Here is a 14,028-nt window from a genome sequence, read left to right as displayed (position 1 = left end):
ACAGGCTTCATTCATCTCTCATCGCTGTCCATTCCCATCATGTCTCCACGAAACCTGAATGTGCTGATCACTAGCTTTGCTGGTTTGGGACTACCACCGACTCTTGTCCTTCCACTATCTCCATCAACAACAGTTACAGAATTACGCGAACGCCTGGATGACCGACTACCAACAACTCAGTCAAGACTCATTCTTACCACTCTTTCGAACAAGCAACTCCCAAACTCATCGGATTCGCCCATCTCCGAATATCTTTCCACAACCGATGATGAATTTCTCTCCTTGCGACTCGCGGTGCCCCTATGCGGTGGCAAAGGTGGTTTTGGATCACAGCTGAGAGCCGCAGGTGGTCGCATGTCCTCGCGCAAGAAGAAGAGCCAAGAGGATCATGGATCTAGCCGAAATTTGGATGGGCGACGCTTGCGCACAGTGAACGAAGCCAAGGCTCTGGCAGAATACCTGGCTATCAAGCCTGAGATGGAGAAGAAGGAGAAAGAGAAGCGTCGTGAGCGCTGGGAGCAGATCGTCCAAGCCTCGGAGCAAAGGGAGGCCGAGATCAAGTCAGGTAGTAAAAGCCGGCTGGATGGCCAGTGGGTTGATGATAAGGAAGAGAGTAGTGAAAGGACTCGAGAGGCAGTTTTGGCGGCTATGAAGGCCGGCAACTATAGAGACAACTTGCTCGGCACTTCTAATGGCTCCAGTTCTACACAGCCAGGTAACGAGCAGTCTGGTTCAGACGATGAGAAGGAAGTATCATCCCAGGAATCAACGCCACCACCGGTTGAAGAGTCCAAACCCGACAAGGGTAAAGCAAGGACATTCTTCGGCTTTGACGAAGATGATGAATTTATGAGCTCGGATGAAGAGGGTGAGGAATGATGGGATTGCACTCAGCATGAGATGCAAATGCCCAAACTTTGGACAAACGTTGGACGGTATCAGCTATATCTGGCAAATTGCGAGAAGCATTAATGTGATTATGGAGTTCGGACTCTTTACTGTTAATAGGAATTTCAATTATCAGCGTTTCCAGATCAGGCCTTTCATAGTCGAAATGACCAATGATTGTCATTTGACAATCTATGGCTCAAGAGACGTCATCACAAGTTCGTTGGAAAGTTCAAAGCACAACAGTCAATATTTGGGGTTAGCTTTTAAAGCATTTTCACAAATGATACAATTGCAGTGTGTCTGCTCTGAATCTTCTAACATCATCCACTATTCCATATCTACAAGTTGAGCTTAAGCGTCGAGCTTGACAGGGAAGTTGCCGGCCTCTGTATGATGCGTTAGTCCGAGTTCTTGATCGATTGCCATCATGGGAATTAAACATACCGCGCTGCTCATCCCAACGCTGGTACCAGCCGGAGGGGCAGAGGGATCGGTAAGACAGCCAGAACTATACGCCGGTTAGTGTGAGGCGTCGCGGGCAGGATTATTATTCGGGATATCGTACCTGGCGGCAGGGCGCAAAGTCCTCGCCCTTGGCGATAATGCACTTGTGGTAATCGACGTAGTTTTGCCAGCAGTGCTTGGTCTGGTTCATGTTGGGGAAACGAGCATCAGTGCCTAAGACATGTTAGATCGTTTCGTGGCGATTGAGACAGGTGCAATTGAGCATCGTTCTTCGGCGTCGCGTTTTTCATTTCGTGTGTCGTCGTCGTCGAGAGTTCGATGGTGTTCGCGGGGATCGTTGCTTACCAGCTGCATGGAATAGTTAGCCTCGGGATCAGATCAGGTCATTTTTTCGATCCCGCAAGCGTGAAGCGGGATTATCAAGGACAATTGAACATACCAGTGACAAACTTGAAGGGCTTGGTAACAAGCTCCTGGCCGTCGTCCGACATTTTGAATTGATTGATGAGGAATTGACTTAAGGGAGGGGAGATTGGTCAATGACGGCGAGTATGGAGCTCGGTGCGTTTTGGATGGAGAGAGTGAATGCGTCGACGTTGTCCGACAAGGCTCGAATCGGGTGGTTCGATTTCCAGAGAGAGCTTGCTCAGTGTGTGCCTCAGGCCTTAGTCATTCCGGGGCAATAGCGTAAGGCATCCATCACAGCTGGTGGAGCCCGCAGTTCGCAATTGCACATCAGATGTTCGTTCGGCCAACTCCAAACATTGGACTCAATTTCCAATTGAATCATCACCTCTGGACCTCTCTTCTTTAGACCCTCCCCACTCACTCACCTCAAATATGCGTTCTACCGCTGCTCTCCGAATGTTCAGGCAGACGCCTCGCATGCTGCGACCCGTCCCCGTGAGTATTCCCGTTTCAATGGCTGAGAGAACGAGCTCTTTAGCTCTCGGCTCAGTATGACATCAATTACTGACCAGGTTTCGTATTACAGAAGGAGGACCAGGCTGGTACGTAATCACGAAGGCTTTCGTCAAGCTTCATCGAACGAACCGAAACTTCGAGCGAGGATGCACACATGTCCCAATTAAGCTGGACACTAACAGAATCACAAGGCCACACCATCTCTCAGCGACTCCGAAAGCTCAAGCAGATCCCTCCTGAGCTGTACCCCCTCGGTAAACCACAAAACTCCCGATTGATATTCTATATGTTCTAATACGCCATCCAGCTGTCGTTGTTGGCTTCGCTCTCGGCGCTGCCGGCTACTCCATTTCTCGCAAGTTCATTGTCGACAAGAACCTCCGTCTCGCTCGACAGGGCCCTGCTGCGCGTCAGGCAAGCAGCGGTCACGGTGAGAGCGAGGAGCACTAAATTTATGCCGAAGAACAGAGTGACTCTTGGGGAATGAAATTGGTTGAATATCCTGGGACGGGCAGTACTGTACATTCCAGAACAGCACGGTAGCAGGGAAATCCGTCAGACATAAAATATGAATTTCGGTGATTGATATTTATCTCACCCTTGCCCACCAGTAGCCGTGAATCCAATGCCTCAAACGCCTTCGCTATGCCAGCAACAAACCCGATAACTAGCCTCCAGTTTTTGTCCTTATTCAGGTTTTGGTCCTGCAACATCAAGCTGTTCCAATCCTTGCATGGGGTCAGGACCAGAATCTGCCACTGCTCCCTCATCATCTGCTGCATGTTCAGCCAGCCATCCTTCCTGTGTATTAAGTTAGTAGCGTTGACAATAAATCTACTTTATGCCGTACCTTTTCCCAAATAGCTGTCTTGCTGCCCAGTCCATCATCTGCGCTCTTGGGCGCCTTGGCTTGTGAGACCTTGAGGACCTTTCCGAAAAACTCCGATTGATCCATGTTATCGATGGCTTCCTTCGCATCTGCAGCATCCTCGTACTCGACATATGCGAAACCTCTATGGGCTTCTGTAGAGTTTGGCGCGTCAGGTTTTGGTACCTTGACCTCGACAATCTCACCGAATGGGATAAAGGCGTCTAGAACGTGGCTCTGAGTTGCCATTTGAGACAGGCCGCCTACATGGACTGTGGCCTTCCATCGAGCTGCGTCCGACATTGTTGCTTTATAATGTGAGTTCGAAAGATTAAATGAGAAATGGATGATGGTAAGTGAGCTTGGAAGCCGCTCGCGTTGAACTCACGGTAGGTATCCAATAGCATGGATTGACGAGGTTCTGTGCTATCACGTGATATCAAAATTCAAAGCTGACTTACACGGCGAACCTTGAGCTCCATGTTGCAGAATAGGTGAGCATGGACATTTATTTTTCGTTCTCCTTACTGCCATGCTATGTTTTAGTTGTTCCAAATGAACCAGTCCTTATTTATATGACTTTCAGGCTTAAGTTGGCCATTCAATGTACCTAGCATTTGTATGCAGTGTGTCTGTGGAACAAAAACTGGTAGTTGGAGCTGCATATGCATGTCCACAGATAATTGTATGAGATTCATAAATTTCATTTGCAATTAAATCTAAGTTCTTGGTCCATTAGCTTGTTCAATTGAGTGTTTTTGTTCAGAGTCACAGATGAATGGACATCTATCAGTTGCTGCTACCTTCATCTTGACTTCGCCACTATTATCCAGTTTCTACAAACAATTACCACAAATAACTCCTCCAGCTCTCTTCGCTCCCCGAAATGTTTTATGAGCTGGCTGCGATTGTCTCATTAGTAGAGTATCTGAAATAGAAGCTTTCTGCACGTGATAGCTTGCCCCACCTCTCCTCGACAACTCAGGAGGCACGGACGTGGCCATAGGGAGCTCAGGAGCAAGTACGGGGCAGCCTGCAATCTGGCATCATACCTCCCACTACAAGACGCACCTCCACCGACCTGGCCTCGCTTTGCTTCACTCTCTTTTGAAGCATTACTGCGGGCAGAGGTGAAATACTCATTGTGAACTTTATGGCCTGCTCCCGGTCATAATTGCCCATTTTCTGACTTTATAAGCCTTGTCATTATATCAAGACGTTATTCTAAGCTGGTCAATTCATCGCATAAGTCAATCAACTCCCCACCATCACCATCATGGTGCGCCTTCGAGAGATTCCCCGAACGGCCGCCTTCGCCTGGTCTCCAGGGGCTGGCAAGCCCATCTTAGTCACTGGTACTCGTGCTGGAGCTGTTGATGTAGATTTTTCAGACGAGAGCAAGCTTGAACTCTGGGATCTTGCTCTGGATGATCAACAGCAGGGCCTCGAGCTACAACCTGTCGCCAGCATCAGCACCGACGCTAGGTAGATACCCAAGCTTGCGCATGGAAAACACCACGTTCTGATCAACTTACCAGGTTTTACGATGTCGCATGGGGTCCTCCCAACGAGGATCATCCCCGGGGTATCATCGCCGGTGCCCTCGAGAATGGATCTCTAGACCTTTGGGATGCCGAGAAGCTCATTGCCGGAGATTCAGATGCTCTTATCTCCCAGACATCAAAACACAGTGGTGCAATTAAGACATTAGAATTCAACCCATTGAAGCCCCAGATTCTGGCCACGGCTGGCTCCAAAGGAGAACTCTTCATCTACGACGTCAACGATATTGCCAATCCCTTCCGACTAGGAAACGCTGCTGCCCGATCCGACGATATCGAATGTCTCGCATGGAACCAAAAGGTTTCGCATATTCTTGCCACCGGCGGAAACGGTGGATTTGTCACGGTCTGGGACCTAAAGACTAAAAAGGCTTCTTTGACTCTCAACAACAACCGAAAGGCCGTCAGCTCTATTGCTTGGGATCCCAATAACTCAACGAAGCTCTTGACAGCAACTCCAGATGACAACAACCCTGTCATCCTGCTATGGAACCTTCGAAACTCCAATGCTCCTGAGAGGACACTTCAGGGGCACGAGTCTGGCATTCTCTCTCTGTCTTGGTGCCAGCAAGATGCCGATCTCTTGCTTTCGTCAGGCAAGGACAACCGAACTATTGTGTGGAACCCTAGCACTGGCGAACGATACGGCGAATTGCCCGAAGTGACCAACTGGACTTTCCTCACCCGCTTCAACCCTCATAACCCCAACCTCTCAGCAACCGCCAGCTTCGATGGCAAGATCACGGTCCAGACTCTCCAGAACACCAACCCTGATACCTCCAAAGCAGCGGCTGAGAAGAATCTTGATGATGAGGACTTCTTCCGGGCTGCTCAGGATCAGCCTCAGGATGCCTCATGGTCTTTGGCCAAGGCTCCCAACTGGTTCGAGAGACCCGTCGGTGCCTCATTTGGTTTCGGCGGAAAGATCATTGTCTTCAGGCCCAATGCCACGCAGCCTGGCCAAAAGCGCACCTCCAAGATCACGATCACTAACTTCTCCGTTGATTCTGATGTTTCGTCCGCCACCCAGAAGTTCCAGGATGATATTGCTTCTGGAAACATCACTGAAATTTGTGCCGACCGAATCGAGAATGCCAAGACTGAGGAAGAAAAGGCTGACTGGGAGGTAATGGGCACTTTGGTTGGCGAAAACCCTCGTGAAAAGATTGTCGAATATCTTGGTTTCAAGAAGGATAATCTCACAAATGGAAGTGCTGAGGAAACTACTGAGGATGATCAAGAGGAAGAGGAAACCAAGACGCCAGCTGAGGAGGCTGAGGAAAAGAAGAGTAAGCGTGTTTCAAGCTTCTTTGAAGGCACTGAAGGCGACGGTGATGATTTCCTGTCCAACCTCGCCGCTACGAAGGGTGCCAAGACAGATAACCCCTTCCATCTCTTCAGCAACTCCGATACTTCCGTTGAAAAGAGCATCACAACTGCCCTGATGCTTGGTAACTTTGCCAAGGCAACTGACCTGTGCCTCAAAGAGGATCGATTTGCTGACGCATTCCTGATTGCCAACTGTGGTGGCCAAGAACTGGTTGACAAGGTTCAAGCTGCCTATTTGTCGCGCAAGACTGATATGCCAAGCTACATGCGTCTCCTCGGTTCTGTCATCACAAAGAACCTTTGGGACGTGGTCTACAATGCCGACCTGGAGAGCTGGAAAGAGACCATGGCTATCCTCTGCACCTTCTCCGACCCGACCGAATTCTCGGATCTCTGCGAGGCATTGGGTGACCGGATCAACGAGGAAGGTGACCGAAAGGATGCTTCGTTCTGCTACTTGGTTGGTTCCAAGCTTGAGAAGGTGGTGTCCATCTGGGCTGCTGAGCTTGATGAAGACGAACAGGCTGGACTGAAGGAGGAGTCTGGCGATTCTACCTTTTCTGTCCATGCTCGATCTCTGCAGAACTTCATCGAAAAGGTCACCGTCTTCCGCCATGCCACCAAGTTCCAGGACGGCGAGACGAATCTGGACTCGGACTGGAAGCTTTCCACCTTGTACAACAAGTACACCGAGTATGCTGATATCCTGGCTGGCCATGGCCAACTTGAGACTGCTCAGAAGTATCTCGACCTTCTCCCCTCGAACTATCCCGCTGCTGAGCTGGCTAGAAACCGCGTGCGCCTAGCTACCAAGAAGCCTGCTGCCCAGCCCGCTGCCCGAGTACCTGCATCGTCAAGCCGAACCACATCCCGGGCTCAGCCTACTGTCGGATATCAGCCTCCCCAGCCGGCACTTGTCCCTGGAACCATAACCGGCCCCGGCCCTGCCAATCCTTACAGCAACATTGCTCCAAGTCCTGCTGCTCCCCGATCTACTGGATCGCCTGCACAGTATCAGCCACCGACAAACCCTTATCAGCCACATAACAGTTACGCCGCTCCTGCGCAACCCGGTTATGGTGCGCCAGGTGGTTATCAGCCTGCTGCTCAACCAGGATATGGTGCTCCTGCGCAGCCTGGTTACGGCGCTCCCGCTCAACCTGCTTATGGTGCACCTGCTCCCTTGGCACCTCCCCCAATGGGCGGCCCTCCTCGCAACACCACTCCCTCGTCGGTAGCACCCGCGGCCAAGGCAAAGAACATGGACAATTGGAACGACGTGCCTCTTGTGACCAAGGCACCTCCCGCACGCAGAAGCACGCCCAACGTTCAGCCTATGACTTCTCCTTTCCCTGGCCAGCCAGGCACAAGTGCTCCCCCACCCCCCAGCGGTTCTCCTTACGGGCAACGAACTGGAGCGACTCCCCCCCCTCCTCCTCCCAAGGGATCCGCGCCCCCTCGAGTTCAATCTCCCCTGGCAGCTCCTCCCCAGAACTTCCAGGCTCCTCCACCTCCAGCTGCCAGTGGTCACAACCCTTACGCACCCCCTCCTCCCGCTGCTGGCGCAATCCCTTCGCCAATGCCAAACGCTCTCCCACGGACTGCGTCGCCGTACAATGCTCCTCCTGCCACGGCACCTCCCTCCAACAGATATGCTCCCACTCCTGCAGCTCAGCCACAGCAACAGTATAGCCAACCCCCAGGATCTATGCCACCTCCTGGAGCCGCCAGCCGTCCTCCCCCAGCCGGTTCGTTCGGCGCCCCGCCTCAGCAGTCAACTCCAGGCCAGTATGCTCCCTCGCCATACGGTGCTCCTCCTAGCCAGACATCCGCACCACCATCTGGGCCACCTCCCATGAATCGGTCTGGGCCTCCTGGAGGACCTGCTGGTACTGCTTCTCCCAGGCCAACTCCTCCTCCTCCCCAGTCCTCAGCGCCTCCCAAGGTCAGACATCCTGCCGGCGACCGATCACATATCCCTCCCAACGCTCAACGCTTGGTAGACATCCTGAACCAAGATATGCAGCGTGTCGCTTCTAAAGCTCCTGCGACATTTGCGCCTCAGGTTAAAGATACACAGAAGCGACTTGGCTTGCTCTTTGACCACCTCAATAATGAGGAACTTGTTAAGCCTGACACAATTGAGCAATTGACTGAGCTCGCCAATGCTCTTGAAGCCAAGAACTACGATGGTGCACACAAGCTGCAAGTTGAGATCCAGCGAGACAAGACCGAGGAGTGTGGCAACTGGATGGTAAGTTCCCCCTGATCACAACGACTCGAGTGCTTGACTAATTCAACTACAGGTTGGTGTCAAGCGACTGGTAAGCATGAGCAAGGCTACGCCATGAGCAAAGTTTTATAATACAGCATGATTTGCACCTTGCCTATGGAACGTGTATGACGGGCTGTGGTTGTTGAATAGTTTAGCGAATGGTGCATGATTGGGAATGATATTCACGATGACACCCATGCTGAACATTTGGTAGATTAGAAAAGGTATATGCCAACGTTGTTATGTGTTTTCTACCGTATTGCCTTGACATGAATCACTTGGTGTAAATTATTTAGAATAAACAGGACGCTATCTTTCTACCTCATCAATTGTCACAATCTTGACTGTTGTATGGTTTGTGCTTTTGTTATAGTTGATTAGTTAATGTTTGGAACCCATCGGGCAATCATGGCGGTTAGTTAATACAATCCCCCTAGCGATATCGCCACATTTTAATTGGATTTTGAGACAAATGCTGGCAAAATCATGACCGCTACGTTTGGAGTTCAGCGTGTCAGCCATTTGCTCTGGATTTGCCTGTAATATATTTGGGTGGTTGCCAACTGTGTCATTCGCAATACGACTTGATAAATGAACAAGTGCAACGAAAAAAGAATTTCATCTAAGTAACATGGTATAAATGCAAAGACGACACCAGACAACACCAGAGCGTTTATAATAAAGTGTCTCTACCTATTGATGCTGCCAGTCGGGTTCGCTATCTAGATAGATGATGTAGGGTAAGTTCCACAGGTAGGCCCTATCATGGCCAGCTGTCATATCGCTCCCGCCAATTCAAAGCTCACGCCGCACTCCACTTGGATGAAAGTACCACCTCATCATCTAGACGCCAGTTAACTTTCATCCTTTCGATATAGGTCGTCAGTAAAAAACATCAAGCTATGACAGAGACAACACAAAGCCCAGAGGATGCTGCTGCCCAGAGAGCTGCCGAGCAGGCCCGTCTCCGCAAGGAACGCCGCGAAGCAAAGCTCAAGGCTGGAGGTTCTGCAAGACTCAACAAGATCACCGGCTTGGGGGGTCGGATTCCAGGAGGTAATAATATCTATGCTCTCAAGTTTTTGAAAATGTTGGATGCTAACATAATTTTATAGAACCCGAACCTGCCATCGCGACTACCACAGCGACTGACGCTCCCACACCAGCTCCCGCTGCCTCAGCATCCGTAGCATCTTCGACCGCCCAGCATGCGGACCCCGACGAAGTTGACATCTCAGAACACTATTACGAGACCAAGCGCACTGCCACTCCACGCACGAGCGCCCCCGAAACCCTGGAGCCCAACATGTCAGAAGACCAGTTGCGACAAATGATGCTTGGCTTCGAGCGCGGCAATGGTAGCGGCACTGCCAGTCCTGCCCCTGGCGGCGTTGACGAAGACCCCATGATGAAGATGATGTCTCAGCTCATGGCCGGCGCAGGCCTTCCTGCGGGTTCTATGCCGCCCTTCCCTGGCATGCCCGGTGCAGTGCCTGGCCAAGGACCACCCGTACCTCAAACTGCTGTGCGTAGCAGTGCTTCTACGAACCTTTGGCGCCTTCTCCACGCCATTGTTGCTCTGGGTCTCGGCTTCTACATTGTCCTTCTCACCCCCTTTACTGGTAGCAAGATCGAGCGCGAGCGTGCGGCTCTTGCCGGTACAACACCTGCGGATCCTCTTATTGCAGCCGCTGAGCCTGAGATGGAGACGGAGCTTGAGCATCGCAAGAAACTATTCTTCTGGACGTTTGCGACTGCCGAGACCCTCCTCCTCACGACCAGATTCTTCCTTGACAGGAGAGGTAGCCCTCCTGCCGGCATTGTGGGCACTGTAATGCAATTCCTACCACAGCCTGCCAAGGGTTATGTTGAAATCGTGATGCGCTACGGTCAAATCTTCACAACCGTGAGAAGCGACATGCTGGCATGCATTTTCGTGCTGGGAGCAGTTGCTTGGTTCAAGGGATAACAGACAGGTCGGAGTAATGCAGGCAATTGAATTACACTTTTACATGAAAGGCAAGATTCGTGTGATATTCGTGTTAAGTTGATTATACATTATTATTCTGTACAATTTTATCAAAGTGCGGCTCTATCATATTAGATCACCGAGAGTAACGACGAGCAGAAAAAGCAGCAGGAACGCAGATCAAATGTCGGGAGGACTTGGCCCTCTGCCTGTTCGCCTATGCGCTGAGGACCATTTTGAGCATCTTTCCGAAAACACCTCGTACTCGGTCAGGATTTTCCGAGACGCAGGTAAATACAATGGCTGTACTGATGGCGAACACCAGTCTCTCTCGCCACTCCTTTTCCAGCGAATATCGTCGAGGCAGGATCGTAGCAAGGGCTCGTGGGGCCACAAACAACGCAATATCCTTCCTCCGGCTTTCTGTCTCAATCAAGATGCTCCAACCACAAAGCAAACAGCCTGTGCCAACACAGATTCCACTATCCATGTGTTGACGGTGCTCAATAGTGGTACCACCGGGGAGCCAGGGTCCGATGCGTGTGCGGCTGAGACAAACACCATAGTAGAAAAGGGTGATGAAGGTTGCGAGAAAACTAGATGAACGGCAGGATGAGACAATGGCCCGACGCAGAGTTTTGCGAGACGGGCTACGTAGGGCGAGGGCAAGTGTCAGGGGTAAGTATGTAGCCATGGACCACTTCCAGGCTCGCAAGAAGCGACTAATGGCATGATACTCGCATGAAGGTCCGCTTGACATATGAACCATTTGACACGGGATGGGAACAACAACAGCAGGATCTCCCCAAGCAAGAGGCCACTCATAGTCAACGCACATTCCCTGAAGAAGGTGTGCCTGTCCCGTCTCCTTGCCGTACTGGAATTCGCCTGTATGACAACGTCGAAGAGCCTCAATGAGACGCAGATCCACGGAGGCAGCCGACGTGATCCATTTGTTGTAGCTCCGTGGAAGACGCTTTGGATGATAGAACCAAGCCCACATCACAAGGCCTGAGGAGGCAGCGAAAACCAGGGGGTCAACGAACCTGGAAACGAATCTTTCGGTCTATTAGAAATGTCAGAAAACCTACATGGGTGATAATCAGAAGAAGTGCATGCTTTACCTTTGTCCACTTGTTGGAAGCCAAGCGTCGGGCCTTGTGCCGCGCCCAAACATAACCAACAACAACATCGAGGGCTCGAGTAACAGCAAACAGGGTTAGATCCATTGTTCGGCCAGCGAACCTGACAGTCTGAGTTTTCGCATTAGGGGGCGATCCCTCCTTCGACGGCACTGTTTCTGTATATGCTCGGCCCTCGTATGAGTGCAGAAGACGCAGGCCGAACCATGCAGCAAGGAATGTAGCTAGCCATCTCGCCAGTCTGAGAAGAGCGAGTTAGTAATAGATATCAGTACTTTGCTGGGATGAGGCTGTACTTGCCTCAAACGACCTGCCTCGCTGAGACCTTTGGCAGTTTTCTCTAAAATACTCTTCAAGGGTTCCTTGTAATGTATTAGCTTTGATCTAGTGCCTATGACATGTAGCTCCTTCGGCGATGCTTGGCAGCCAAGCAACGGATGCCGTTTCCAGAAAATTAGATGGGAGGGCTTATGAAACTTGCTTTACTTACCTGCAAAAGAGTGGTGCCACCAGCCAAGATAGCACAGAAAGTTGGAAATCGCTGTGGATTGAACCCAGTCTTGACTATGCGTATTGCAGACCTGAAGAATGAGCTATCATCAAAGTCCAGGGAAAGTTGGTTGGCTGTCTTCCGTCTTCTCTTGGCAACATGCTGTAACACTAATGTCAAGAGCCGGGGCGCCACGGCAGATGCATAGCCCAAGAGATAGGCCCGAATCAACGGGCGGAGGATCTCGGGGACAGAATCGAGCTTCAGGGGCCCTTTACGGGTAGGCCGTAGATCAAGTGCAGGCATAATGCTCCGGCATAAATGAAGATCCTACGCAGGGCTACGGCACCTGCTGCCGGAGACGAGGGTAATGAGCGCTCAGAGGTGGGTATCGGCGAAAGTCTTCGCGGGGATACTATATGAGCTCTGCTTCTGACCGGTCAGTAACTGGTCTACCCCTGTCAAGTAGGATGAGAATATAGTAAAGATGGTGTAAAGGAAATCGAAAAAGGGAGGTGAAAGGTCCAGAGCCGGTGACATCCGCTACCTGATGCACTGACAGTTTGCTCCGCAGATTGGATGGCAAAACTTAATGACAAGGACAACGAAGGATAGTTGAGGCTGTTTTAATAAGATGAACAATGAGGAGTTGATATGATATCCCCTTCTTCGATGTTGTGTGTGGAGACTTCAACTTGCATCGCCGAGCTCTCACTTGAGCCTCGGCTTGATATTCAAGATGTTGCGCGTGAGAGTGCATCATAGTTTATATCCCGGGAGGGCATAGGGCGTGAAATATTCAACCACTCCGCCCTGGCAGGGCTGTAAGAAATGTAGCATGCGCAGTTACTTTGTTTGGTGATGGAGCCGCAAACCTTTGGGAGGGTGTAATCAGAGAACTACCATAAACTCAACTCAACTCACCTATGGAACGATATTCTTTGAGTAACAACTCCGAAATGGGCTGAAGTATGAACCGGTCTAGCAAATGCACAATGAGGAAATAAGCTCAGGAGAGTTGTGCGGATAACGTCCGAATTGGAGGGGTTGATGATGATGACGATGACGGCAGTTCAGGGGTTCATCTGAAGTCAGAACAGAGAACCGTTTGGGTTGAGACTGTCTAGGCGGGTGGGGGGCTAGATTGAATTTTCTGATATGCAACGTTGTAACCGTCAACTGTCAAGGAGGATCAAGTTACCAAACCAAAGATGGATACTCGTATGTAAAATTAAGTTAAGTGAAGCTGAGTGAGTGAGTGAGGTTATCACTAACCTACGTTTTCAGGTACAGTACAGGCATATTTGCATGTGGTCGACAGGGTCCCGCTACTAAGCTCCAGGGCGGCTGTGTGTAATTCTGGGGTACAGGGATGCCTTGTGCAGCTGCCTCATTAGGATGAAAGCAGGTACACAATATGGGTCTGGTACGTAAATTTTACTCTATGAGACCGAGCTGGAAAATCTTACGATTGTATCACAGACCAAGCAAGCAAGACCTTTTGCCTGGACTTGGAATATCATGGAAGTATTGGCGAAAATTGGGAGAGGCTGTATAGTATGAATCAAATCAGAGTCTTCTGTCAGGTAACGCAGTTGACCCTTTTCCCTCTGATCAAGCTAGAATGATCATTGATGCACATTCGCACATGGCATGAAATGTTCTCGAAAACGACCTGCGACAGGGAAGACCCACGCCAAATTTCGGACCGTGAACAGGTTTCGGCTTTTCTTCCTGACCTGATCTCCCCTTGAAGCATAATTTCATTCGACATCATTCCTTTCTCAGAAGGTCTTTCTCTTGGGCTGTTTAGACCCCTGTTTGACTTGATCCTGAATATTGCATAGGTAGTGTTATAACTTGTCGCACGGGCCGATCGTGGTCACGAGTCTTGGTAACAAAAAAACGAGCAAAGGCTGTGACAGTGAAGTCAATCAAAAATAAGGTCGCGTTCGTCGGGGTTTGGTGGGAGAAGGGCGGCATGGGCGCATATGCTCAACGCTATGCTGATTCAGATGTAAATCCTGTTGATTCGGTTCAGCCTCACGATATCGCTGACTAGAAGTAAGTTAATGAGTCAAGTGACCAGCAATGAAATCTGCAGTCAGTCTGC

The 14,028-nt window shown here is 50.5% G+C and overlaps 7 protein-coding genes across 7 annotated transcripts; 4 read left to right on the top strand and 3 right to left on the bottom strand.

The window, feature by feature from the left end:
- Nucleotides 1-39: 39 nt before the first annotated feature.
- On the top strand, nt 40-879 carry FSST1_011924 (splicing regulator SDE2; the record flags this gene model as incomplete). The annotated part of the gene is made up of 1 exon (XM_083235102.1): nt 40-879. One exon carries the CDS (start codon nt 40-42, stop codon nt 877-879), a length of 840 nt encoding a protein of 279 aa, XP_083081620.1.
- Nucleotides 880-1,242: 363 nt separating this feature from the next.
- FSST1_011923 (cytochrome c oxidase subunit VIb) lies at nt 1,243-1,847 on the bottom strand (the record flags this gene model as incomplete). Its single annotated transcript, XM_083235101.1, has 4 exons — nt 1,243-1,277; nt 1,336-1,399; nt 1,457-1,569; nt 1,796-1,847. 4 exons carry the CDS (start codon nt 1,845-1,847, stop codon nt 1,243-1,245), a joined length of 264 nt encoding a protein of 87 aa, XP_083081619.1.
- A 349-nt stretch (nt 1,848-2,196) lies between these two features.
- On the top strand, nt 2,197-2,730 carry FSST1_011922 (uncharacterized protein; the record flags this gene model as incomplete). Its single annotated transcript, XM_083235100.1, has 4 exons — nt 2,197-2,259; nt 2,351-2,366; nt 2,463-2,534; nt 2,588-2,730. 4 exons carry the CDS (start codon nt 2,197-2,199, stop codon nt 2,728-2,730), a joined length of 294 nt encoding a protein of 97 aa, XP_083081618.1.
- Nucleotides 2,731-2,967: 237 nt separating this feature from the next.
- On the bottom strand, nt 2,968-3,451 carry FSST1_011921 (uncharacterized protein; the record flags this gene model as incomplete). Its single annotated transcript, XM_083235099.1, has 2 exons — nt 2,968-3,081; nt 3,131-3,451. 2 exons carry the CDS (start codon nt 3,449-3,451, stop codon nt 2,968-2,970), a joined length of 435 nt encoding a protein of 144 aa, XP_083081617.1.
- A 973-nt stretch (nt 3,452-4,424) lies between these two features.
- On the top strand, nt 4,425-8,390 carry FSST1_011920 (uncharacterized protein; the record flags this gene model as incomplete). Its single annotated transcript, XM_083235098.1, has 3 exons — nt 4,425-4,633; nt 4,687-8,293; nt 8,346-8,390. The coding sequence occupies 3 exons, from the start codon at nt 4,425-4,427 to the stop codon at nt 8,388-8,390; spliced, it is 3,861 nt and encodes a 1,286-aa protein (XP_083081616.1).
- An 826-nt stretch (nt 8,391-9,216) lies between these two features.
- On the top strand, nt 9,217-10,283 carry FSST1_011919 (GET complex subunit GET2; the record flags this gene model as incomplete). Its single annotated transcript, XM_083235097.1, has 2 exons — nt 9,217-9,370; nt 9,430-10,283. The coding sequence occupies 2 exons, from the start codon at nt 9,217-9,219 to the stop codon at nt 10,281-10,283; spliced, it is 1,008 nt and encodes a 335-aa protein (XP_083081615.1).
- A 217-nt stretch (nt 10,284-10,500) lies between these two features.
- Nucleotides 10,501-12,221, bottom strand: FSST1_011918 (uncharacterized protein; the record flags this gene model as incomplete). Its single annotated transcript, XM_083235096.1, has 4 exons — nt 10,501-11,349; nt 11,408-11,649; nt 11,736-11,787; nt 11,916-12,221. The coding sequence occupies 4 exons, from the start codon at nt 12,219-12,221 to the stop codon at nt 10,501-10,503; spliced, it is 1,449 nt and encodes a 482-aa protein (XP_083081614.1).
- Nucleotides 12,222-14,028: the final 1,807 nt, after the last annotated feature.

The sequence above is a fragment of the Fusarium sambucinum genome, chromosome III (assembly GCF_050947815.1).
Source record: "Fusarium sambucinum isolate potato_lamoka chromosome III, whole genome shotgun sequence".
Lineage (NCBI taxonomy): Eukaryota > Fungi > Ascomycota > Sordariomycetes > Hypocreales > Nectriaceae > Fusarium > Fusarium sambucinum.
This window is presented reverse-complemented; position numbering and strand designations above follow the sequence as displayed.